The sequence below is a fragment of the Phycodurus eques genome, chromosome 5 (assembly GCF_024500275.1).
Source record: "Phycodurus eques isolate BA_2022a chromosome 5, UOR_Pequ_1.1, whole genome shotgun sequence".
Taxonomy (NCBI): domain Eukaryota; kingdom Metazoa; phylum Chordata; class Actinopteri; order Syngnathiformes; family Syngnathidae; genus Phycodurus; species Phycodurus eques.
In genome coordinates, this window is record NC_084529.1 from 28,465,975 (window position 1) to 28,490,779 (window position 24,805).

The following is a 24,805-nucleotide window of genomic DNA, read 5'->3' on the forward strand; positions in this document are numbered from 1 at the left end:
ACTTTAAATGAACTTTCAAAGTTTGGTCAATAAAGTCACGAAACTCTCCAGAGACGACAATGGGAAAGAATATAGCTTTATCGTGCATGTACAGTGGAAACATAAGGTTTGTTTTGCTACCAAGCCAAGAATAGTGGAAAATCCCCTAAAAGTTAATATAATTGCCTATATTCATAGTTTAAATCACAAATATACCACATACTATGTGGCCGGAAAAAAACAAAAACATTCAGACTTATTTATACCCCAAAAAAAAAATCAAATAGACAAGTTTGTTTCTCGAGTAACGGGGGAGTCATTATTAAAAAGAAGGAGGAAAAGGCATTCTGTCAATTCATGGTATGTAAATTTAGTAAAAATATCCATCCATCCATTTTCTACAGTATGTGTGTCGTCCTTACGGGCACAGGTAAACTGGAGCCAGAGACAGCAAAACAACTTGTGGATTGGTGGGCCACAGTGCTCAGGGGGGGGGGGCACTTCCAGCAAAGGGCAACCATGCTATAAATTTGCCCACCTTTTTAGGTTCACACACTACTTTTTTTTTTTTTTTTTTTTTTAAACTAGTCTACCAGTGACTAGTAGAGTGTGCAGGCTGTCAATTTACGTAGGTAGTGAGAAAATTAGGCTGTCCAAAAGATGTATGTGCATGCAAGTGACGTGTGCTGTCTGCTACATTGACAGGTTATTTACAGATTTTTTCTTTTTTTTTTTTTTCTTTTTTAATGCTGTTGTGTATGTTACTCTGTGATGGTATGCTACGTGTAATTATGCTACTGGTAAGCAAGGTATGCTTAGATTGGCACTACCCAATGAAATAAATGGGGCGTGTGGAAAAGGAGCAAAGGGGCACATCAAAGGTGGGCACATATAAACAAGCAACCATTCACTTTTAGTCTTCAATTAACTTACCATGCATGTTTTTGGGATGTGGAAGGAAACCGAGAACCCCCTCATGCACATGTATTCTGGTCCAGTCTCCACAAATACTCCACGCCAGGTTTTGAGACTAACCTGCAGCCACCTCCAGATTTTGTGAGCTGCGTGCAGACCTCAAGTTTTCCTCCACTTCTCCGCAACGTTGGAGTACTTTCGGTTTTTTGTTTTTTTTGTTTTTTTATAAACTTTGACCATCACTTCCCAACTTTGCAGTTTGTGGCAGAAACAGATCCGCCTGCTTGCTGGTCACGTGAGAGAGCAACAGCCCGGTTTTACTATCGTAAGGAAAAACGGATCGAGATGCGTTTGTGCACTGTTAGGCTAAATGCAAGAATGCACACTGGACTAGTCTAATAATTGACATTGTGTTATTTGCCCCAAGAAAACAATGCACAGCACCTTTCTACTTTTCAGTCAATGTGCTCTTCGTTTTGCTTTCAGTCTGAGGTTCGGTTAGAGGTGCTCAAGTTATGAGTGAAAAGTTTAAAAAAAAAAAAAGTGTACAGCAGGCGCTGGGAAGCATTTTTAAGCGATAAAAACTGCAGATGTGTGTCAGTTTACGACGGCGTTACCTTCATTTGTACGAAAATCGGAATTGTGACACTAAACTACGCTAATGGAGTCGTCAAGTCATAATTACAGTTAACATTCGAATGAAAAACACCTCTAGGGCGAAAATATCAAACACTCCAATGAAAAACAGTAAGTAAGGCGGTAACTGAGGGTGCCTTCCTCTGCGGCGTGATGACGTGTTCTCCATTCGTGCCGTAGTCTATCAGTTACATAGTAGTAAAGTCGTAATTACTGTACATATTTGTATGCAAAATACCTTTACACTATAAATATAAACCAATGCAACAAGCCGATGAAAAACAGTAAGTACAGCGGTAACTGAGGGTGCATTCTTGTGTGTGCTGTTGGAACCATCGTAAACCGAGGGCCCCTGTATTTGAATGCTGTATATGCACAATACCGACAATGTCTGCAAAAATGCTTTACTTATGTAGTTGAAGATCGAAGTTGCTCTGTGGCCTTCTTGCAGTTCATTTTCATGCTTTCACTCATGGATTTATGCAAAAATAACCAAATGCTCAAAGATAATCCACGTGTGACGGCGTAGGCTCCCCTCACGACGATCCCCAGCTCCCCATGTCCGGTGACCCTTACACTTTCTCCAGTGACTCTCTCCCCGCTGACCTCCGCTTCCTGCCTCCGCTGGCCAACGGCCTTTTGGGATGGCGGGTGTACAACAATACCATGCACGTGGGCGGCGTGTACAACGGCGAACGGGGTGAATGTCACCGTGCAGATGTGCCCTGTCCTCTAGCCGTGATGGTTGAGACAGAGGAAGCTGGTCAAGACCGCTACAGCCTGGACACCCACACAGGTAGTCTCTTCAGCACCTCATTTTGTACTTATCCATTCAGTTTTCATCGGGCTTGTTCTCATTAGGGTGGCCGATGAGCTGGCGTCCTAGTGGTTAGCGTGTCTGCCTCACAGTTTCGAGGTTCAGGGTTAGAATCGTGGCTCTGGCCTTCCTGTGTGGACTTCGTATGTTCACTCGACTCCAGCTTCTTCCCACATTCCAAAAATGTAGGTTCAGTCAGGCTTTTTTGTCTACATGTGCCCCGTGATTGGCTGACGACCAGTCCAACGTGTCCCCAGCCTCTCGCCCAAATTCAGCTGGGAAAAGCTCCGCCTCACCGGTTGTAGAAAATGCACCCTGGACCGGTCGCAGCAATGTAAACTAAAATAGAACCAAGACTCGTGACCGTTCTTTGACCTTTTGGTCCACTTTAAAGATGCTTTCACACTTGGACCTTTAGCGATTGAACAAGTGCTTGGGTAGCATTTTCCTGGCATACTGTAGGCTAAAACTGCAAATTAACTCAGTGTCTTCTGAAGCAGAACAAAATACAGTGAACTGCCACCTATTTGTGATTCGCTCTTTAAAACTTCACCTAATCTGTTGTTGTTGTTTTTTTTGGTGTGCAAACTATGCTCTGCGAAGCCCCTAAAGGGACATGGGGGGGGGGGAAGAAACTTGTTTTTTGCGCTCTTTCCGTAAAACCGTAACATTCCATAACATGGTGCCAAAACCATAGCTCATGGGAAAGTTGTAATTGGTATCAAGGAAGTATGTTGACATGGTACATCTCAACTGAGAGACTAAGATCTTTGTATGTTTTGGGGGAGCGAAGTTTAGCCTGGGGTTGTTAGTTATGGAAAGTCTTCGCCGCATGTGAGTGTTTTTGCTCTGCTGAGTGGCTATTAAATCTGTTTCTAATATACAACGGAGGTCCCGTCATTGCTAGACTATTCCCAGGCAGCAAAAAATACGTTGCACCAACGGCGGCCCGTCATCAGACGTTCCATTGCCACGATGTTGCAGTGAGAGCATTTGCTCATCGGCAGTATGTCGCCGACAAGTAGGCCCAGAAGGGATTTAATCGAAAATGACCAGCAGACAACATCTGAACGATTAAAGCTGGAGCGGCAGCCAGCGTCCTTCTGCTCCATTCACTTTGAGAATTGGCTCTGTGCTGCATTCACTTGCCCAAAGTGCGTTGGAAACCCTACTACTGTGTCAACATCACCCCATCGAAAAGCAAGTAACAGGTCGCTTCAGTGTGAAAAACAATACCGGCTTTTAAAAAATAACCTAATGTCGTGTTCGTAATGATGACAGGGTTAAGGTTCAACTTTATTTAAAGATCTCCAGCAAAAATAGAGAAAAATCGAATGAATAACACTTAATGAACATCAATAAACAGCACAATCAGCAGCCGATTGCTCATCTGACAGCCCGCAGAAGGTGAAAATATTACTTCAGTATCTCATGTCATTGTGCAAATTTCCTAAATTCAACCACATGTCAAACTGATGACCGGCGCCATTGTTGGCGTTGACACATTCGTTTTTTTTAGTGACATCACCTGTTAGACCGAGTTGAATGGACCACACACACACCGAGCTATAATTAAAGTCCAGGTTAAAACAGAAAAACAAAATGGTTGAAATGAGAGGCGAATGTTTACATAATTGAAGGACTATCATTGCTGGCTGGTAAATCAGATACATACTGATTGATATCGTGTGGTAGTCCGTGAAAATCCCAACCAGCTCCCAACTCGTTACCTGTGACAACATTGTCATTTCCTGCCAATGAGAAAGTGGACCATCGCTTCTCAAATGACCCGGTTTGCAAACAATTTGGTTTGCGAAAAAAATGACCTCGGGTGACACACTATTTTGAGTTTCTAAACAGTCTTGGCGTGGCCATGCAAGGCTTTCTCGTAATCCGAGGTTCCGCTCTATTTATGGTTTCAACTATAGAAGCAATTCCAAAAAAGAATTTGGGGGAGCATCAGTAACTCGAAGTTTTTTGCACTTCGCGTCAGGACTCGGCAATGGTCAACTGTAGTGCTATAGTAGGACTGTGTATGTGAAAAACACCGTGTGTCCCTGTTGATTCTCGAGCAGGTGTTTTCACGCACACACTGACCTCAGCCAGCGTAACAGTTTCCCAGTCTTTCTATCCGCACCGCTACCACTCCAACCTGATGGTGATGGAGATTCTGTTGGCGCGCCATGTGACCTCAGAGGTGGCGTTCACAGTGAACCTGGCCACTTCCTTCACCTCTCAGAGCAAAGACATTGATTTTCAGGCTGCTCCTGACTACAGAGGTGGGAGGTGAGTTTCTACACTCAGAATCCAATGGCCATCATACGTTTTCTGCGCGGATTAAGATGTTTGTCTCTTCTAGTCACATTCAAGGTCACACCCGCACGGCAGAGTTCCCAGGAGGTCCTTGTCCCACAGTGCATCTCATCTGGACCCCCATACCCTCCACGCTGACACTACCACCTGAGCGAAGCCAGGACCGCTGGGGCTTCATTCTAGCGGGGGCTAATTGTTTAGATGTCGCTGAGGCCAGTTTTGACGAGGGCCTGGAGCTGATGGCGACGGGTGGCCTGCGCCCCTCTCACGAGAAGGCTTGGGAGGAGCTGTGGCTGCAGAGCAGGGTGGAGGTCGCGGGATCCGAGCGCCTCTTGAAAGCTGTGATCGGTTGCATGTTCTACCTCCTCAGTGCCTTTCCCTCCATCCACGACACATCTGGCTTTTTTGGCGGTGTCAGTCCAGGTGGACTCTCGAATGGCTCGGAAGCTCAGGATTATTGGGGCCATGTTTTCTGGGACCAGGTTGGGAAAATGTCTCAAATATCTGATGTTCTTTTTACTCTTTTTACACCTAATGGCAACGTCCAACCCAACAGGAGATCTGGATTTACCCCAATGTAGCTTTATTCTACCCCAAACTGGCCCGCGCAGCACTGGAGTACAGGATGCGGACTATCGACGGAGCTAAATACAATGCTCAAAAGCAGGGATTCAAGGTATGGTGAGGCATAAGGATTTTCATAGTGTGAAATGTGTGTCTTCTCAGTGGACATCTGAAATGAATAAAACTAAAAATGAAACTTACTGCAGTAAAGATAAGTGGTACGTAGCAGCCATTGGCTTGGGATATACAGCACTTGGCGTACAGGGCAGTGACGAGTGGGGAGGTTCGTGGCTGGTGCGGCACTGGCATACTGTAAGAGTCACATTTAAAAATGTGCGAGCCAAGCGGAGTGGCGTGGCAGCCTGGCATTAAAAATGGGTTCAAACATTTTTTTTTTTTTTTTTTTTTAAATACAGTGCTGCCTTGAGATGCAAGTGTTATTTGTTCCGTGACGCCGCTCGTAACTCAAACACTCTTATATCAAATCATCTGTCCACATTGAAATGAATAAAAAGGTTGTTAATCTGTTCCTCCCCCGCCCCGCAAAAAAACCCACATATTTTTGTTTGTTTTTCAATCGGAAAATAACACTCTATACTATCCATGTTGTAAAACACATTAATATCATAATTAAATAGAATGTAGAGAAATAAACAGATTATGCCTCATGGTTAATTCACTCAGACTCCTTCTGGTGTGTGCGAATGTGGCCACCGGGAGGGGGCAGTATAATACAATCATGAAGTCACATACGATGAAGACTTACTGTAAGTGACTCAGTTAACTTGAGTAATATTAGTCATTAATTGCAGAGGATAACAACTACCAGTGAGTATTGTTATATTGTCTGTCTACATGTGTTGTTCCACGTTTGTGTTCAAATCGGTTTCTTAAGGGTCTCTAACACAGATGCTTTTCGTTAGCCCATCTGAGGCGTTTTGCATCGTGTGCTATCGTTGAGCTATCGAAGCGCAAAGTTGTGTGTTTTGTTTGTTTTCTTTCCCCTGTTTATGCTTAGTTTGACAGTAAACCTCAACTGGGAGTGCATTAAACAGCTTGAAGCCGCTTTTTTTTTTTTTTTTTTTTTTTTTTTTTTTAAATAAAAGAACTGCTGCTGTTTGTAAAGTGAGTTGAGTTCACTGCCCATACAGTACTTGTATCTCACATTTTTGCTTGCAGGGGCTGAAGTTGGCATGGCAAAGTGCTGTGTCAGGGAGGGAAATGTGCCCTGAGGACATTTACGGACTACAAGAGATTCACATCAATGGAGATGTCGCACTGGCCTTCCAGAATTACTACTATCTCACTGAGGTTTGCTCCTCAGCGCCACCACGTCATCGCGCATCTCCTCATATGAACGCAACATGACTCAGCTCTTTGTTACAGGATGTGACAATGTTCACAGATGGACAGGGCCGTCAGCTGATATGGGGCGTGGCCGATTACTGGGTTTCCAGGGCAACCTGGAGCCCTGACGACCAGAAGTATCATCTCTTAGGTAAAGGCCTCATGATAACTAGTACACCTGCTGTTTTAGGTTAGCTGACCAATCATCTAGCAATTTTAGGCCTATCGATTTTTTTTTTTTTTACATAACATAATGGTAAACAATTCTTCCAAAAAGAGGCTTCAGGGTGTTAATTTTCATCTCATCTGGTGTTTGTACGTGTTTATGTGGGGACATTTTACTATTGACTATTTACAGTTTAATTGTTTGCAGCATAACAGCTGCAACATGACAGGTGGTATATGTCATACTGTATTTACGTGGCTAAAGCATTTTGTACTTATACCTGTTTAAATTGTGAAATGTTTACTTGTGGTGCACTTTAGGTGTCATGCCACCAGATGAGTATTACTACAATGTCAACAACTCTGTCTACACAAACACAGTGGCCAAATTAAGGTAGTTGCATTTGTGTACATGTTAGTTTGTAATAGTACCGCTGATGCAATAACAGTCTTGTTTTCAGTCTGCAGTTTGCTGTGGAATTAGCTGCTCTTCTCAAACACCCCGCACCAAAGGAATGGCAAGATGTGGCGGACAACATCCAAATACCTTTTGACCAGCAATCTCTGTACCATCCCGAGTTTGAAGGCTATTCTAAAGGTATTTTTTTATTTTTTTTTTTACCTTTCTCATGATGACCTGCATTGAAACAGTATAGCTTTATACGTTGTGCCCTGCTGGCAGGTTATCCAGTCAAACAGGCCGACACTGTGATGCTGAGCTATCCTCTTGGCCTACCCATGTCGCCTGAGATCAGAAGAAATGACCTCGAAGCATATGAAACAGTCACTGACCCTCATGGACCGGCCATGACATGGGTGAGGCACCCATCCACAGTTTATTCCACATGAATTCATTATTCCTATTTATTGTCCTGGTTTTAGGGCGCCAAAGGGACGGAAATACCATCATGAATCTTGGTAAAAATCCTGGCTGAGAAACTATAAAAAGATTCTTTGAATTTTTGGACAATTTTTTGGGGGGACAATTTTAAGACTTTGCCAGAACAACGAGAGTATAACAGACAATACACTCAAACATGGCTAAAAGCATTGACGTGTTTTTAGCCATGAATGTGTTTTTAAGTTAGATTTAAAGTTGAGTTTTGGTAGTTGAAAAAATACAAAGTTTTGAAATAAATGATTCATGATTTCACTATTAATCAAAATAATCGTGATGATTAGTTTTTTCATAAGCGCAGAGCCCTAGTGTAGCATCGCCTCCCTCTTCACACTTCGCTGGCACGCAAGAGCTGCGAAGCGAGCCCAAACAAGCATGTCAGATCATATGGCCAAATAGAACGCACCATAAATAAATGGAAAAATGTACAGCTAATCTATATGATCGGTATCGGCAGTGATCGCCAGATCCCAGACTACGTTCACACTGCAGGTCATTCCCGATTTTTTGTGGATATAAATTGGATATGTAGCCGATGCGCGTGCAGTATGGACGCTCACGGGATGCGCATCCGATATTACGTCATCAAAAGTGGACAAACGTCACAATTGTTTGACAAAGCAGACGCCACAAAACGGCAACGATAGACGAAACAGCAGAAAACAGTCAGTGGTGAAAAGAAGATGCCTTACAACTGATAAATATAAGAAAATGTTAGTTTTGGTGACACAAAATCATTGAAATCGCCACAAATGCGTTATGTGGAGTGGAGGAAATGTGGAGGAGAAATGCTGCAAGTGGCCGCATTTACTTCAGTAAACACGCCGCCTCGCAGTTGTACGCACACACACGCTCTCACACACGTAGGTAAGGTAACTACAATAATGCGTTGACTAAAAGTCAAATTTCAATCAATCAAACCGGCTACAGTGGAAACTTGGCTCACAAATTTTTTTTTGAGACTACATTCGTGAACCGAGGTTGCACTGTAATTGGAAATGCACTGATCGTTTGATCTTAGACATGCACAAACTATGCTCTTTCCATCATTCAGGGAATGTTTGCGATTGGTTGGCTGGAGCTGGGGGAGGCGGAGAAAGCTCAACGTTTGCTTGAGAAGTGCTTCAGAAACATCCAAGGACCTTTCCAGGTATCTGGCTTAAGGCCTTTTCACGCTGCACTTTGCAACGTGCAGTGCAGCCGTCGACGAACCCATTTATTGTGTACAGTACGTGCTGCGAGGGCATGAGGAAGGAACGCGCAAGGTGGGAGGTGACGTCAGAAGGCGCATCCAATAGGAGAGGAGGGACATCAGACCGGTAACAGCAATAGAACAACCAGTGGGAAAAGCCTCCCTGTTACTTATTGGTAGGCTGCTCCGCAAGCACTTCCAAATATGGGCAAGCTTGCACCAGGGCACTGTCGTCCTTGCACGCTACCCCGTGGCGAACACCAAGAAAACCGAGTGCAGTGTGAAAAGGCCTTTACACAGTAGGCTCCAGGAACCTCCTTAATGTCTACTGAAGTAATGATTGATGGCCTTGCAGGTTTGGAGTGAATCATCAGACGGTTCCGGCGCAGTCAACTTTCTTACAGGTATGGGAGGATTCTTGCAAGCAGTGGTGTTCGGTTACAGTGGCTTCAGGTTAGTAGTCAGTCGTCCCACCTCTTTGTTGAATCAAATCAATCAGTACAAAGATTTATATTTTATTTCTAGAGTTCAAAAGGAATGCCTCGCCTTTTCCCCCCTTCTTCCCAATGACCTGAGTGAGCTTTGCATCCGTGGCGTGAGCTACCTGGGCCATCAGCTGGACTGGCTGTTTCGCAAAGATGAAGTGTGCGTCATACTGAGGGAGCAGGAAGGCGGTGCTGCAAGTGCAAAGATATGCGATCTGCAGGTGGTCCTCAAGGCATCGGGGACTCAAATCCCTTTAACTCCAGGTAACAAATAATCTAATTATGAACCGGGCATGATTGAGGTTGTGTGTGCAAATGAGAGAAATATGTCATATCTGTCATATTTGGTTGTCTGTTTTTTTTTTATTATTTGATTGATTTGGTTTTGCAAGATAATTTGGGTTGGAAATGCCCAAAATGTCCTTTTTCAAGCTATTCTAATTGGTCTTTTCCGCCTGGCAACATGCGACTTGTGAATGAGCTTTGCTCTGATTGGATCATTCATCTTCCTCAATTTAAACATGGGAAAACAGCTTGGCTCTGATTGGTCCATATCATGGCATCCAGTGTTGTACCTGAACAAAAGTTCATGAACTACTTAATATTCTGCACGAACGTGAACTGAACTCAGTTAATTTTTGCTTGATGAACGTTATTGAGAACGTGACGTTCATATTTACATCCGTGAGGTGCGTTCAGGGACTCTCCCTAAATGGGAGAGAATGTGTTCTTTTGTTAGGAAAATTATTATTTGTGGCAAAATGCGTTAGTTAAAACACTGTACGATCACACTGTCATAATATGGAATTTATTATGTTTTGTAATATGAGACTAGATAAGATCAAATATTTTGTTAATGTAGTCGCCCAGAGCTGGCAGGAATGCAAAATTATCAATGTCCTTTCACCATCGTTCCTGTCACACTGTGTTGCATGTTTTTGTTTGCGCAGTAAGGACAAGTCCTGTTTTTGTTTCAATTTCTCATTTGAACAAAGACCATTCAAGCAAACAGGTTTTTCCTCATGTTTTTGAGATTGTAGGGTGAAAGCTGGGGCTGGTTACTGTTGTGGACTAAATGGGTAGCAACAATGGAGAAATGAAATACTAGTATTTTGAGGGTAATAGGGTAAACAAACTATGAACTACTTCCTTTTTAGAACAGTGAACTGGACTTTGAAGTAGTTTGCGTAGAAAATGAACTTCCCCAACATTAATGGCATCTGCTAGCATCACTCTAGAAGCTTGAGATGACCGAGCATTCATTTGGACGTCGTGTCCTTCGACAATGCTACGTTCAGACTCGCTTCACTTGCAGGCGTTTGATCGCGGGGTTATTTATACACAACTGAACGTGCATGCGTTTCATTTGCGCCACATTGATATCCTCCCCACACCTCAGCACCTCTTCGGCGGGTTGTCAGCGCGCTCACGTCCAGCAACTGCGTGCTGTGAGCAGCCATGGTTAGCGTGAAAAGTCACCCCGGTTGGTGGTTTTCTTCTGAGTTCTATATATTTCGAGTTTATACTCGTCGTTCGCTCCCATTCATTGGAATTGAACCTGCCGCAATGATCATCGCTGGCGACAATGAATACAAGCTTTGTATTCATTGTCGCTGAAGTGAGCAATTGACAAAACTAGGTCACACTGTCAACAATTTCATTTTTACACAAACAAATGTGATTCTGATATAAACAGACCTTTACTTATTTAAAAATACATAAGTATAAGAAAGGATAAAAATGGCCAGCAGAGGTTTTATTCTATATATATATATATATATATATATATATATATATTTCTTTTTACATGTCCATCCATCCATTTTTCATACCGCTTATCCTCACTTATTAATCGATATTATGTCTGTATTTTTAGGGGCGCCAGTGACCTTTCCTCGAGAGCCTGGCTGTGTTTGCAGACTTGAATTGTCGTCTTTCTGCTGGCCTTTCTGAATAATTTGAAAATATCCATCCATCCATCCATTATCTGAGCCGCTTATCCTCACAAGGGTCACGGGAGCGCTGGAGCCTATCCCAGCTATCATCGGGCAGGAGGCGTGCTACACCCTGAACTGGTTGCCAGCCAATCGCAGGGCACATATAAACAAACAACCATTCGCACTCACATTCACACCTACGGGCAATTAACCTACCATGCATGTTTTGGGGATGTGGGAGAAAACCGGAGTGGCCGGAGAATACCCACGCCGGCACGGGGAGAACATGCAAACTCCACACAGGTGGGGCCGGGGATTGAACCCCGCACCTCAGAACTGTGAGGCTGACGCTCTAACCAGTCGGCCACCGTGCCGCCTTATTTGAAAATGTTTTGGGAAATGCCTCAAACTCAAGTCAGTAAGCTCTTCACAATACTTGCTCAACAACGGACAGCAAGAACAATTTCATGTCCGACCGTAAGAACTATTCACTGTACTAGTTTAATAAAACTCTAAAATACATTTGTGCGTGTTTTATTTACTTGTGAATTATTACCTACATATAACTCCCAATTCTAGCCAAGTATGAATAACAAAGATACAGTAGCAGTTTTAGAAGTATCAGTTACTATGAATGAAAATATTAAGGCCCTATTTCAGAGTGCTTCTGAATCCTCACAGTTGCCTGAGGTCCCTTCCCTATGCTTCTGTTTACTCGTTCTATGGGCATAATACTTTTTGTTATTGGCAAAAAAGGGATAGGTATTTTTATATTTTCCTGATGTGGATATTCCGCTGTAGTTTCTGTGAAGTTCCTGTAGCCCAAGGTAACAGGTAGCACGGAACTGTATGAGTCTGTCTGTCAGTGCACAAGTAATGATTGACACCTCATCAGTTATGCCTTCGGTCTCTGATTGGTTGCTTTTACCAAGGCGTGGTGTTTTTTGGGGGGGAATCACATGAGAGGCACAGGATGGGGCCATAGTTGTTGTTTTTTTTTCTTTTTCCCACAGATCATTTTCCTCATGTACTACTGTCAGGTCCTTCTGTCCGTTCGAACAAATAAGACAAAAGGTGTTGTTGTTTTTTAATGCAAACGCCACATTTAAAATGAGTTGAATCTTTACTCCTAATTTTACTAGAATATTTTTTTTTTGTCACAAGTACTGTATCAGTACAGAGCGTGAGCACTTTTTAAGAAAACAACGTTTTAGCTGCATCTGTTTTTAGCCTTTTATATACCTTTTATTCATATACATTTATGTAATGTAATGTGTAAATATGTAATTAATTACATAATACATTTTTTTGTTTGCTTTGCTTTACTCTGCAGTGTGCAGCGAGACGCTGCAACATGTTCTTGTTTGTGACTTTAAGAGTTGGGCGGAGTAAATTGAAGTGTTTTGGTTTGTGCGCGTCGAATCTGTCCATTTGTGGATTTAAATCTGGGCATAACCCGCTCTTGTAGTTGGGGTTTGTTCGATTTCGCTTTGCCTAGCCCCGCATGTTGTTTGTGCCGAGGTACCCGCCCCTTTCAGAGTATGTTGTTCAGCAAAACGAGTACGCTCTAAACAAATGTGACATCACAAAGTCCCACCTTCCGATTGGCGGATGCAGTTTGAAATTTAAACCGTTTCAGCGTGACAGTGCGGAGATTGAACTGGACGTCTTCGGTCGGATAGTGTCCTTTCCGAGACGTTAACGTTCTTGTATGGCTCTTGCATAAGATAGCGTTGGGTTTTTCGGTTCAGGGAGGAGCCAGCGTTGGATTCCTGGGACATTTGTTCGTATTATAAAGGTATTTATCTTGATGTGACTTGAATCTTTAGCTAGGGGCTAAGTTAGCTTCTACAGAAAGACGTTGCCGCCAGCACAACAGGGACAGTGAAAATGTTTGTGTGCTACGTGGCGTAAGTCTTAAACGTGACAAAATATCTCTTTAATTACCCTTATCCGAGAGCATGTTGGCATGTATTAGCTTTACTCTTTGTGTGCGAAGGTGACTGCTTTTTGCGCGCGCGTGAATGCTACTGAACAATATGGGACTTACTGTCATCGGCATATGAACAAACTCACGTCAAAAGTGTATCCCTAAAACCATAAGTAACGTGTACGTGGGTTTTACACGTTGTCCTGGTGTATTGCTTGAAAACTACTTAAGCTGTGTCCGAAATCACTCAGAAACCACTATATAGTGGTTACGACATTTTGTAGTTGTGTCCGAATGCTTAGTGATCAAATTCAGGGCACTATATAGCGCACTCAAAAGTTACCCGCAAAGCATTGTAAAAGGTAGTGGCCAACCGAGTCGTGATGTACCATAATGCATTGCGTCTTCAGCGAAGTAGAAGAATGGCGGGACTAGATACGTTGCAGACTGAGTGGATTTTTCGTATAAATATAATTTTTCAACAAAGAAAAAATAAATATTACACGTATTTCTTTACAATATCGTCTCGGTTTAATAATTTGCAGCAGTCTTTAAAAAAATAAAAATGTAAACCCACCGCAACCAGCCAACTTTGTGATTGTGTTACAGCTGTGACGACATTAACAGGGCGCCTTGTCGTGTCCGGAAGCTGTGCTGAATGAGTAGAGGTGGGTAGAGTAGCCAAATATCATACTGAAGAGTACTGTTGCTTGAAAATAATGACTCAAGTAAAAGTAAATAGTTCTCCCCAAAAATTGCATGAGTAAAAAAAGTACTCCGTGGGGGGGGGAACAAACTACTCAAGTACTGGGTAAATGGTGAGTAGTGAATGTCAAATGAAATAAACGCAACTAAACAGAGAGTAAATGTGCAAATTTATATATTGGTGTGTATGTGTGCAAGCAAGATTAGCACATACCCCAATAAATACTTTCCAGTTACTTATGGCCAGAAAATATGGCTGTTTTCTCAAGTTGTAAGTGGGCTGGAAAATCCACATCTGGGCAGACAGTGCCAACCAGACAAATATTATCAATGCATGAAAGCTGTTGTTTTTCGTCATCTGAAATGTAAACAGTCGCACGCTGTTGGCTTCTATGGGAACAATGACATTCCCAACAATTCCTCCACGTAGGTATGTCGATTTGCCAGGCTGGCGTATGTAGTGTTCGTATCTGAGAATTACGTTGGCCTGGATGTGCAAAAGAATATAACAAATTGCGAAACACTTTAATTTTTCAGAAAACGCAAAAACAAAGCACGAAACACTTTTACAAAAAGACGAAACAAATTACAATTGCGGAAACCCGGAAAGGGAGGGCCCATTTCACAGAGATTTTTGGGAATACTACGGCCTTTCTCGGCAAGACCCGCCCTGCTTCAACATGATTGGCTCCTGCATCACCGGAAGGGTAGACTACACAGATGGAACGTGATGTCCATCCCAAGTAGCGATTGTATATACGGACTCCCTGAACAGCGAGCCTATATAGGCGTTTGTTGCTGTATATACAATATATTGTACTTGATCACATTTCTTAAACCTTAAAAAGATAGATTAAGTGTTCAGGAAGAGGCAGGTTGCTAAAAAGAGAGGATGCTGGTGAGAATTAAAGGGAAAGTGTGGATATTTGCAAGGAAGCTGCCGGCTCCATTCATTTTTTTTAACGTACCGAGCGAGGGCTCTACCTTGCATACATTCTGCTCTGGTCGATCGGGAAGGAAACAGTTGCCTAACCACGTACACTGCGCCATAGTTCAGTCGGTTGTTTTTCTTGAGCGGCCGATCGGTTGTCTGCTGGTTTTGAGGCGATTCAAATTTATAATCTCCGTTGCACGGTGTCTTCACGTCCCAGTTTACATTCAATCAAAATGCACAGAAGCTTTCCCCTACGGTGAAACTACATTTCCGGGTTTGTGGGCCGGGCAGCCGCGTTTCCTCAGCTCAAGCCATATAAATAGTACGTAAAGCATCAAATGTTGTTTAACATCAATGCTACACTATACTCATAATGTATAATGTGCCTGTCGATGGAAAAATAATTTTTACCAAAATTTTATGTTTCAGAGAGAGAACCTGCAAGCTGCTGCCATGAGTGTTGTACAGTCATCTGTGCATTCTTTCTTGAGGATGTTTGAGGACAAAACACAAGATTTCATCCATGACATTGAGAATGTCCACATGGTTTGGCTTGAGGAGATCCAACAAGCGGCCAACATCATGTTCTCAAGGTAGGTGTTTAATAGGGCTGCAAGATGTATTGTTTCTGCATCATCATCCTGATATGTGCATGTACAATAGTCACATTGCAAGGTCCTGCAATTTCTGAGGCAAAAGAACTCTGGTATACATACGTTGGTGGTGGGCTGTCGCCTTCCCAGGTGGTAGCTGGCCCCTGTTCTGGGCCCTTTTGGTAGTGGGGGCCTCCATACTTTCCGGTTCTACAGGTGTTAAGACTCTATATAAGTCCTAGGGCTGTGGGAAAAAAAAGGCTAAGTCTACCACAACATTTGGAAATATCTATAGGATCATTGATTCTAAAAAGATTTGATAGTGACAGCCCTAATAAGTACTCCACCACACATCAGGAGCACTGGCTTGCTCATTTCACCCCCATCCTGTAATATACAGTGGATCAACTGTAATAGCAGCAGAGGGACCTGTTTAGACATGCTGATAAGATTAGCACCCATGTTCCGGTAAATGATAATGCTTCAAACAACACACGGAGCAGCTCAGAGTGTTGTATACTTATCTCCGGGAAACAGTGTACCAAACCTTCCTGTCATACTGTGTTGCGTGTTTTTGTTCGCACATTAAGGACTACGGTCCTGTTTTTGTTTTAATTCCTCATTTAAAATAATAATAAAAAAAAAAAAAAAAACACCATTCAAGCAAAAAATTCAATTATGCAGTTTTGGCTGGTGATTAGCATTCCAGAGAGTTTTCATCAATCATTACTAGTGTTGATCAGGTAGGCATATTTTTAACAATTCATTGTTTAGTCATGATTTCAAATACAAATTCTGTTCTGATATATCGCCACCACCTAAATAGTCCTCAAATCATCGATTGTGGCTTTGGTTCAGCCTTACCTTTTGTCACACACACCTGCGCCATGGTAGTTTGAGGAAATTGGCACACAGCTGATCACAGAGATTGACGGGGAATTTATTTCGATCTCTGATCTCGAGCATATAATCGCCCGGCCCTGTGTTATACTGTTTTGTTGTAGTTTTAGTATTTTTTTGTATTTATTTTTTTTGCATCCCAATATACTGTATACCGCAGGGCTAAAAAAATAAATAAAAAAAATCGCATTGACGACCCCCCACCCCCAAGTATCATGTACCCCTCGTGTGAAATCATGTCATAAAGTCTGATTTGTTTCAGTCATTGTTATTGTCAGCATTACTGTCTTATGGGGGTGGGAACATTCTATGCCGGTCACAGCTTTTTATGTATATGCTTCAAATGGTTGTCTTAGTAACCTGTACTTGTCTTGTAATTGAGATGTCATTATGAGCATAGAATGAAACCTTTTTTTTAACAACATAGAGTAACTTAAACAATGGTGTGATATTTCTGGTAATTGTGCTTCCTTTAACTTGTAGGGATTTTAATTCTGAACCAGAGTTAATGCCCAAAACACCATCACAAAAGAAGAATACTCGCAGGAAGCGTGTGTCTGTTGGCCGGCAGGAAGAAGGTCAAGTCAGGCGAAGGTTTGTTGTTCGCTTTACTTTCTTCAAGGCTCCTTTTTCAATATTGATTGAAACGTGATGTAATGTGACTTAATTTGTATTGCAGGTTCTCCAAGGGCAGGCGTAGTAATCTTCGCGGGTCCTCTGTCACACCATTGGACATCGTTGTTGAAGAAGCCATTCCAAATGCTTCTGCAGCCAAAAGAAGCACCAGCACACGGCCAAATCGTACTACTCGCACAAAAAAACAAACCAAGGTGGAGATTGCAGAGGATGAGCAACTGCAGCCTCATGTAAGCTATGACAGCATAGATGAATGTAATAAAAAGGCAGACCTAGTTGAGGATGAGGCCGTGCATAACAATTGCGAGGTGGACAGCACAAACATCCAGCCGGATGTGCCATGTGACGCAAGACAGTCTGAAAATAAGATACCGTCACCTGGTGTTGTCGTCAGCATCCTTGCATCGGAACGTTTATCAGCTGAGCAAGCAACCAAACCCCAGCCCGTGCAGTCTCCTGGACGCACCGCTGCTAAAATTGCAATAGCTGGCAACAGCAGAAGCTCAAGGCGGAGCTCTGTGAAATGTTCTCTCAAGGTGCGTCACTCCCTGGGCAGTTTGCGTCACAGTATGACGCGGGAGTCTCTGCGCCGTGCCTCGCGGCAATCGATGCTGAAGAAGAATGCGACTCGCAAAGGCAACTCATCATATAGCAGCAACATTGACGGTGAGAAACAAAACATAAGGAAATACTCTTCAGATTGTCACTCATATATGGCATGTTTACATATGTACATTACTTTTTCTGATTTTAGCTGCTTCTTCCTGTGAGTCCATGGAAGAGATGGATGAAGTGTAAGTACAGGAAAAAATATATATAATGTGTGTACACAGACTGAATTATTAGAAGTTGGTAAAAGGACATTTTTAATTGCCGTAATTTCTCGTGTATAATGCGCATTCCCCCCCCCCCAAAAAAAAGCATGTCAGAGGTCAATAGTGCACACTATACATGGGTATAGGGCGAATGGGAAAAAAACTTTAACATTTTATACATGTATGCCGGCATCTAGTGGTTATAAAAAAAGCTGTACACTTTCATTCCAAAACGGCACCGCCCCCTAGAGGTTATGAGGAAGGTGTACTCTTTCATTCTAATATGCCACCGCCACCTAGTAGTTATAAAAATGATGTAGCCTACACTTTCATTCTAATATGATGGGTATGTACATATGGGTGCATATATGTACAGTTATGCTCATAAGTTTACATACCCGGGCAGAATTTTAAATGTTTGTTTTTTATTTATTTTTATTTTTTTTTATGACTGAACAAAAACCATCATTAATTTCTTTATGGTTATGTTTTGTGTAATGATAATGCGTTTCTAAAATGCTTGTCCGTTTACCGTAATTTCTCGTGTACAATGCGCATTTTTTTCCTCCCATAAATTGTCAAAAGTCAATAGGGCGCATTATACATTGGTATAGGGGCAAATGGAAAAAACGTTCACATTTTATAAATGAATGGGGCCATCTAGTGGTTATGAAAAAGCTGTATACTTTCATTCCAAAATACCACCGCCACCTAGTGGTTATAAAAAGGTGTAGCCTACACTTTCATTCCGGTATGACAGTGGTACGTACATATGACTGCATATATGTACAGTTATGCTCATAAGTTTACATACCCTGGCAGAATTTGTGAATTTATTTTTATTATTTTTTATTTTTTTATATATATAATGGACTGAACAACAACCATTATAATTTATTTATGGTTATGTTTTGTTTAATGATGAGGCTTTTCTGAAATGCTTGACCGTTTAATTTGAATCCCATTAAAGTAAAATTAAATGTTTCGCCTTGTGCTTCGTTTTTCTTTTCACAATTGTACTTACAAATTCTGCCTAAAGCACAACTGTGTTTTCTAATTTACTAAATAAAAGTAGGGCTGTGAATTTCAAAATAAGAGAGAGTAAATTAAAAAAAAAGATTACGTGTTCAAATAAAGTGCTTAACTTCAGAATAATTCCTTGAAAAAAAAACTAACAAAATACAGATAATACTTCATGTTTTGGTCATATGGGTAGAAGCAAAATCATGCATTGTAAAAATGCGTTATACTTTGGTAGATTTTTCCAGAATTTGGAGGTCAACTTTGGGGGTGCGTACAATACATGGGTGCACATTATACACGAGAAATTACGGCATATTGTGTTAAATAAATACAATTATAATTGAATCATTTTCATTACCTATTTTTTCTATTAACCACCACAGCGCATCAGAAGCTGTAACTGCCAATCCAGAAGTTGCTGTGACTGGTGGTTCAGATGATTCTCCTCAGGTGCTACAGTAATAAGTGTTAATGTCAATAATACATGAAATAGCTTCCTGCTTGATCAACTCATGCTTTTTAAAAACTTGGTACACAGACTACCAAGAGTGGGCAGCCATCCTTGGCACGTGTCACTCGTTCTGTGGCAGCAAACTCCCCTAAACTGGCCCCACCTTCACTGTTTACCCCTGAGAGGAACTATCTGCAAAAGAGAACAAGTATTTGCTAAGGCTTTTTACATCTATTTTTAAATAAGATAGCCGTTTGCAGTTCTTTTTAAAATTGTTTTGCATTCGTTTCAGTGTTCACTGATACACAACAGACTCTGCAGGCTAGTCAGAGGTGAGTAACTTGGTAGAGTTAAATGCTTTTGGCACAGCGTCCCATTGACCCACTATTGGTGAATATACATTGCAGGTCTTAAGGCTTCTTTATACTCGCGCGGACGGTGACCGCGCTGACGTCACTGCGGCTGTCCCTCACGTAGTTTGACTTTATACTCTAGCGCAACCCACGTGTGCTGCAGTTCTCCAAGTCGGGGGTGTCGCTACAGCTGGTATTGATTGGATAGAACACCACAGGGTGGAGTTTCCTTTGCATTTTTTTGGGCCATTTCCGGAAGTAATTTTGTACTGTACAGTAATATGGGTGCATATGCCCTCCAAAAAAAAAAGTGCTGCAATGTAAGGGACAGTCAGCTAGATTGGACGCTATTAGTCTGTTCTATTGAGGTTCCAAAACAAGAACAGTTTTCACTCAACAGGGCAACGAATGTAGACAAATATACCACAACGGTGCACTAGTTTACAGTCCTGAGTATTGGAGGTATACGAGGTACAAAATAAGCGAACTTCCCCTCTGGTATAATGACGACTCCTTGGTTTGTAAACGTTATCGTTCTCCAGTTATGATGCTACATACCCTATTATTGCTACTTTCAAAAATGTGTAATTTTGAATAACAATACAGATTAGTGAGCGTTGCCATTTTCAGGCTTCCTACGCAAGTATTGAAAGTATAGAATTTGACTTCATACATTTTCAGGTCTTAAAGTATGGAAAATGGAATCTGTTGTATGGAAAATATTCATGTTTCCAAGCAGCAGCAACAACTCTATTTTCTAATTCAGCGGCACGGTGTTCAACTGGTTGGCACATCCTCCTCACAGTTCTGAGGACTGGGTTTCAAATCCCGCCCTCGCCTTTGTGGAGTTTGCATGTTCTCCCCATGCTTGCGTGGGTTTTCTCGGGTACTCCGGTTTTCTCCCACATCCCAAAAACATGCAGGGTAGGTTAATTGAGGACTCTGAATTTCCCACAGGTGTGAATGGTTGTTTGTCTATATGTGCCCTGCAATTGGCTGGCAACCAGTTCAGGGTGTACCCCGCCTCTCGCCCGAAGTTAGCTGGGATAGGCTCCAGCACGCCCACAACCCTAGCGAGGAGAAGCGAAACGGAAGATGAATGAATACATTTTCTAATTCTATTTTCGATCAGTGCTGTGTTAAGGCTCTTGGAAGCGCAGCTACAATGTTTATGTGAGAGCACACAGTATTATACCATGGTCTTGGTGACTACTTGATTCTGATTGGCTCAGAAAATTTAATCGGTGTACATTATCAGCTGATTATGTACGTGCTTTGAACATCTCAAGTAGGTGATGTCAAAAAATAATTACATTGTTCCAAATGAATGCGCAGCACTCTTAACCGTTACATTATACGAGCAAACATGACAACATGACGCAGACTTTTTGCTAAGTAATTGTGAAGTCCACTGAGGATAGAATTTTAATTTAAAAGAAGACTGACATCGAGTAACTTCTCAACATTAGGGGATAACTCCAAGTCATGGCTGACATCTGTTTCGCTGCCCTCAGCCACGCGTTAAGATCCACGTTCGGTCATTGTTTAATTTGTTTACTTCCACAACTTACAAGCGGAAGTGGAGCAGGAAAAGTTTGACCTCTGATTGGCTCTTGTCGTGCACTTTTCCGTCATGTTTGATTGTGATTAGTGATCGCAATAAATTTCAGGTCCATTACAGTGATCAGCCTATTTTTATCAATCATTTACTGGACAGCTCTAGACACAACCCACTTAATTTGTTTTGATTGTTTGATTTTTTTTATTTGTGATTGGATGGCGAACAATTCAGGGCGTACCCTGGCTTTTTCCCAGAGTCAGCTGGGATAGGCTCCAGCATGCCTGCGACCCTAGTGAGGATAAGTGGTATGGAAAAAGGATGGCAGGATGGATGGATGATTTATTTACTGTATCTGGGCTTGGGACCAGTAATGGTTGGGTATTCGGGCACTGGTGGGAATCAAACCTGCGCCGTCTGTGTAAAAGGGGACCAGTATGTACCACTACACTTTTAGTGTGATTGCTACAATATTACACTCACCTCTAATGTACCATATTTAGTCCATTTTTAATTGTTCATTGATATTTTACCGATCTGTGTATTTCGATGGCGTTGAAATTGCTTTGAGGTTTTGTATTCGATCCACGTCTACACTGACTGCACATTGGCAGATATCACATTAACTTTAGATTTTTTATCCACATTTGGAAGAGGCCTGATTCTGATCTGAGGATATCCAATTCAGTGCAATTTTTTTCTACTTAACCTGCCATGGCACTCATCAACATTGTCACTTGAACTATACAGGTGTGAATCCAGTCAAGTCCTGTTTATCACACAACATAACAACATTGGTCTATACCTATTGCACAAAATTAAATACCGCACACTTATTGGTAGTAACTGATAGGGATTATGCTTTCAAGAGAAGCTTCACTTTGTTTGTTTAAATGTTTTCCTCTATTTCTGTAGGTCAACTAAGAACATCAAGCGACAAGCAGCTGAAACTACGGCGGAAAGCCCTGTTAAGAGGTGCACTCCTCCCAAGAGGAGTCGGAGTGTAAGATGCCCAAATAAGTCAGAGAAATAAAAATACACAATTAAGAGCTTTCTTTAAAAAGTAAATCTGTAAAATTATTTTTAATGTATTTTTTTCCCATGCAGGCAGTGAGACCAAATATGAAATCATTTCTTCACACTGTGCAGAAGAATCAAATGCTGATGATGACTCAAAATTCTTTCAACCGTAATTCTGTAATGAAGTCCTTCATTAAAACTACCACTCCTCTGAAGATTGATCCTAAGGTAAGTATTATATTCCACCACCTACTAAGAAAAAAGCTAGCCACTTGATAAGCTTGATGGCGATCACCTTGGTCATCATTTGTACTCTTGTATACAGTGGAATAGTGGCGTTCATGCACAATTTTCTTAAAATTTTAAAGTGGTTTTAGTTCTCGGTCTGTCAACATCATGAATCCTTTAGCTATGCAAGTAATTTTTGAGTGTTAGGGCTGTAACGATTAGTTGAAGCAACGATTCAGTTCATATCAAGGTTGGTGGTTGCCAATTCGCTTCAAGAAGGATATTGGTTTATTTAGAACAATATAATCTGAAACGATTCAGCGTGCTAAGAGAACTTTCTCAGACTGCAACAGCAATAAACAATGCTTACTGGTGCGGTTGCTCTCTAAGTATAACTAATCCTTGCCTCTATGTTGGTGAAGAAGTTACACTTCTGACGCACCGTTATCACTAAAGGTGGATGATAAGTAGTTAAGCATGCAAAACACTTGGCAAGAAGAGATCACAAGCTGAAGAAATGATGAGTAGTGAAACACCAGAATAGTCCTTAGGTTTCCAGTACACTTTTGACATAACTCTCAGGAGGGGGAAGCAGTGCACCATCAACACTGTGTATAGTGGGGATGGGGCGCTGCTAACCTCGACTCTGGACATTGTGATCCGGTGGGGAGATTACATCCAAGACCACCTCAATTCCACCGACACGCCTTCCCATGAGGGAGCAGAGTCTGGGTTCCCGGAGGCAGGCTCTCCTATCTCTGGGGTTGAGGTCACTGAGGTGGTTAAAAAGCTCCTCGGTGGCAAGGCCCCAGGGGTGGAAGCGATTCGCCCGGAGTTCCCCAAAGGCTCTGGATGTTGTAGGGCTGTCCTGGTTGCAACATCGCGTGGACATCGGGGACAGGGCCTCTGGATTGGCAGACTGGGGTGGTGGTCCCCCTTTTTAAGAAGGGCGACCGGAGGGTGTGTTTCAACTAAAGGGGGATCACACTCCTCATCCTCCCTGGTAAGGTCTATTCAGGGGTGCTGGAGAGGAGGGTCTGTCGGGAAGTTGAACTGCAGATTCAAGAGGAGCAGTGTGGTTTTCGTCCTCGCCGTGGAACAGTAGACCAGTTCTACACCCTTGGCAGGGTCCTCGAGAGTGCAGTTCGCCCAACCAGTCTACATGTGTTTTGTGGACTTGGAGAAGGCGTTCGACCGTGTCCCTCGGGGGGTCCTGTGGGGGGTGTTTCGGGAGTATGAGGTACCGAACCCCCTGATACGGGCTGTTCGGTCCCTGTACGACCGGAGTCAGAGTTTGGTCCGCATATCCGGCAGTAAGTCGGACTCTTTTCCGGTGAGGGTTGGACTCCGCCAAGGCTGCCCTTTGTCACCGATTCTGTTCATAACTTTTATGGACAGCATTTCTAGGCGCAGCAGAGGCGTAGACAGGGTCCGGTTTGGTGGCCTCAGTATTGCATCTCTGCTTTTTGCAAATGATGTGGTTCTGTTGGCTTCATCAAGCCGTGACCTCCAACTCTCACTGAAGCAGTTAACAGCTGAGTGTGAAGCGGCTGGGATGAGAATCAGCACCTCCAAATCTGAGACCGTGGTCCTCAGTCGGAAAAGGGTGGCGTGTCCTCTCCGGTTCAGGGATAAGATCCTGCCCCAAGTGGAGGAGTTCAAGTATCTTGGGGTCTTGTTCACGAGTGAAGGAAGAATGGAACGGGAGATCGACAGTCTGATCGGTTCAGCGTCTGCAGTGATGCGAACTTTGCATCGATCCGTTGTGGTAAAGAAGGAGCTAAGGCGAAGCTCTCGATTTACGTTCCTACCCTCACCTATGGTCATTAGCTGTGGGTCGTGACCGAAAGAACAAGATCCCGGATAGAAGCGGCCGAAATGAGTTTCCTCATTCCTCCGGGCTCCCCCTTAGAGAGGGTGTGAGAAGCTCTGTCATCCTGGAGGATCTCACAGTATAGCCGCTGCTCCTCCACCACGAGTGGCGCAAGATGAGGTGGCTGGGGCATCTGATTTGGATGCCTCCCTGGTGAGGTGTTCCAGGCACGTCCCACCGGGAGGAGACCCCGGGGGCGACCCAGGACACAATGGAGAGACTACATCCTTCGGCTGGCCTGGGAACGCCTCGGGATCCCCCCGGAAGAGCTGGAGGAAGTGGCTGGGGAGCGGGAAGTCTAGGCGTCCCTGCTAAAGCTACTGCCCCGTGACCCGACCTCGGATAACCGGTAGAAATTGGATGGATGGACGTTGTACCCCTTTTAACGGGAAATATTAACATTTCACATTTACATAACCCTTCAAAAACACTTGCATTATATTTTTTTCATACTGAAGTTTATACGCATCATGATATATACTGTTAACATGAAGAATTCCATTTGTACCATGACATGAATCTTAAGCCATATCACCGA

At 42.8% G+C, this 24,805-nt stretch overlaps 2 protein-coding genes across 9 annotated transcripts in view; both read left to right on the plus strand.

Moving 5' to 3' along the window:
- Positions 1–1,043: 1,043 nt before the first annotated feature.
- pgghg (protein-glucosylgalactosylhydroxylysine glucosidase) lies at positions 1,044–11,760 on the plus strand. Of its 5 annotated transcripts, XM_061676004.1 has the most exons (14): positions 1,044–1,219; positions 2,060–2,326; positions 4,423–4,633; positions 4,707–5,142; positions 5,217–5,336; positions 6,404–6,535; positions 6,611–6,722; positions 7,058–7,130; positions 7,198–7,334; positions 7,419–7,552; positions 8,689–8,784; positions 9,182–9,279; positions 9,352–9,575; positions 11,188–11,760. In XM_061676004.1, exons 2-14 carry the CDS (start codon positions 2,089–2,091, stop codon positions 11,262–11,264), a joined length of 2,088 nt encoding a protein of 695 aa, XP_061531988.1. In that variant the 5' UTR covers positions 1,044–1,219; positions 2,060–2,088; the 3' UTR covers positions 11,265–11,760. The 5 variants fall into 5 exon arrangements, 4 of the variants coding, with proteins under 4 accessions (XP_061531988.1, XP_061531985.1, XP_061531987.1 ...); XM_061676001.1 differs by having other exon boundaries at positions 1,127–2,326; XR_009768514.1 differs by lacking the exons at positions 9,352–9,575; positions 11,188–11,760 and adding an exon at positions 8,864–9,002 and having other exon boundaries at positions 1,127–2,326; positions 9,182–9,271.
- A 1,121-nt stretch (positions 11,761–12,881) lies between these two features.
- incenp (inner centromere protein) overlaps positions 12,882–24,805 on the plus strand; it is a 29,047-nt gene continuing 17,123 nt past the window's right edge. For 2 of the 4 annotated variants that reach the window (XM_061676006.1, XM_061676009.1), the window contains exons 1-10: positions 12,882–13,046; positions 15,247–15,410; positions 16,794–16,904; positions 16,990–17,612; positions 17,701–17,740; positions 19,168–19,234; positions 19,323–19,443; positions 19,528–19,567; positions 22,062–22,149; positions 22,254–22,394. In XM_061676006.1, the coding sequence (XP_061531990.1) occupies positions 15,271–15,410; positions 16,794–16,904; positions 16,990–17,612; positions 17,701–17,740; positions 19,168–19,234; positions 19,323–19,443; positions 19,528–19,567; positions 22,062–22,149; positions 22,254–22,394 (1,371 nt within the window). In that variant the 5' untranslated portion in view covers positions 12,882–13,046; positions 15,247–15,270. Of the gene's footprint in view, positions 13,047–13,787; positions 13,847–15,034; positions 15,140–15,246; positions 15,411–16,793; positions 16,905–16,989; positions 17,613–17,700; positions 17,741–19,167; positions 19,235–19,322; positions 19,444–19,527; positions 19,568–22,061; positions 22,150–22,253; positions 22,395–24,805 lie in introns of all 4 variants that reach the window. The other 2 variants (XM_061676007.1, XM_061676008.1) reach the window with 2 other exon arrangements.

What these genes read in the sequence shown, in the direction of transcription:
- pgghg (XM_061676004.1), top strand. Translation starts at nt 2,089, where the DNA reads ATGTCCGGTGACCCTTACACTTTCTCCAGTGACTCTCTCCCCGCTGAC. An exon ending in CAGCCTGGACACCCACACAG is followed by an intron (nt 2,327 to 4,422) that starts GTAGTCTCTTCA and finishes ATTCTCGAGCAG; the next exon opens with GTGTTTTCACGCACACACTG. An exon ending in TCAAATCCCTTTAACTCCAG is followed by an intron (nt 9,576 to 11,187) that starts GTAACAAATAAT and finishes CTGTATTTTTAG; the next exon opens with GGGCGCCAGTGACCTTTCCT.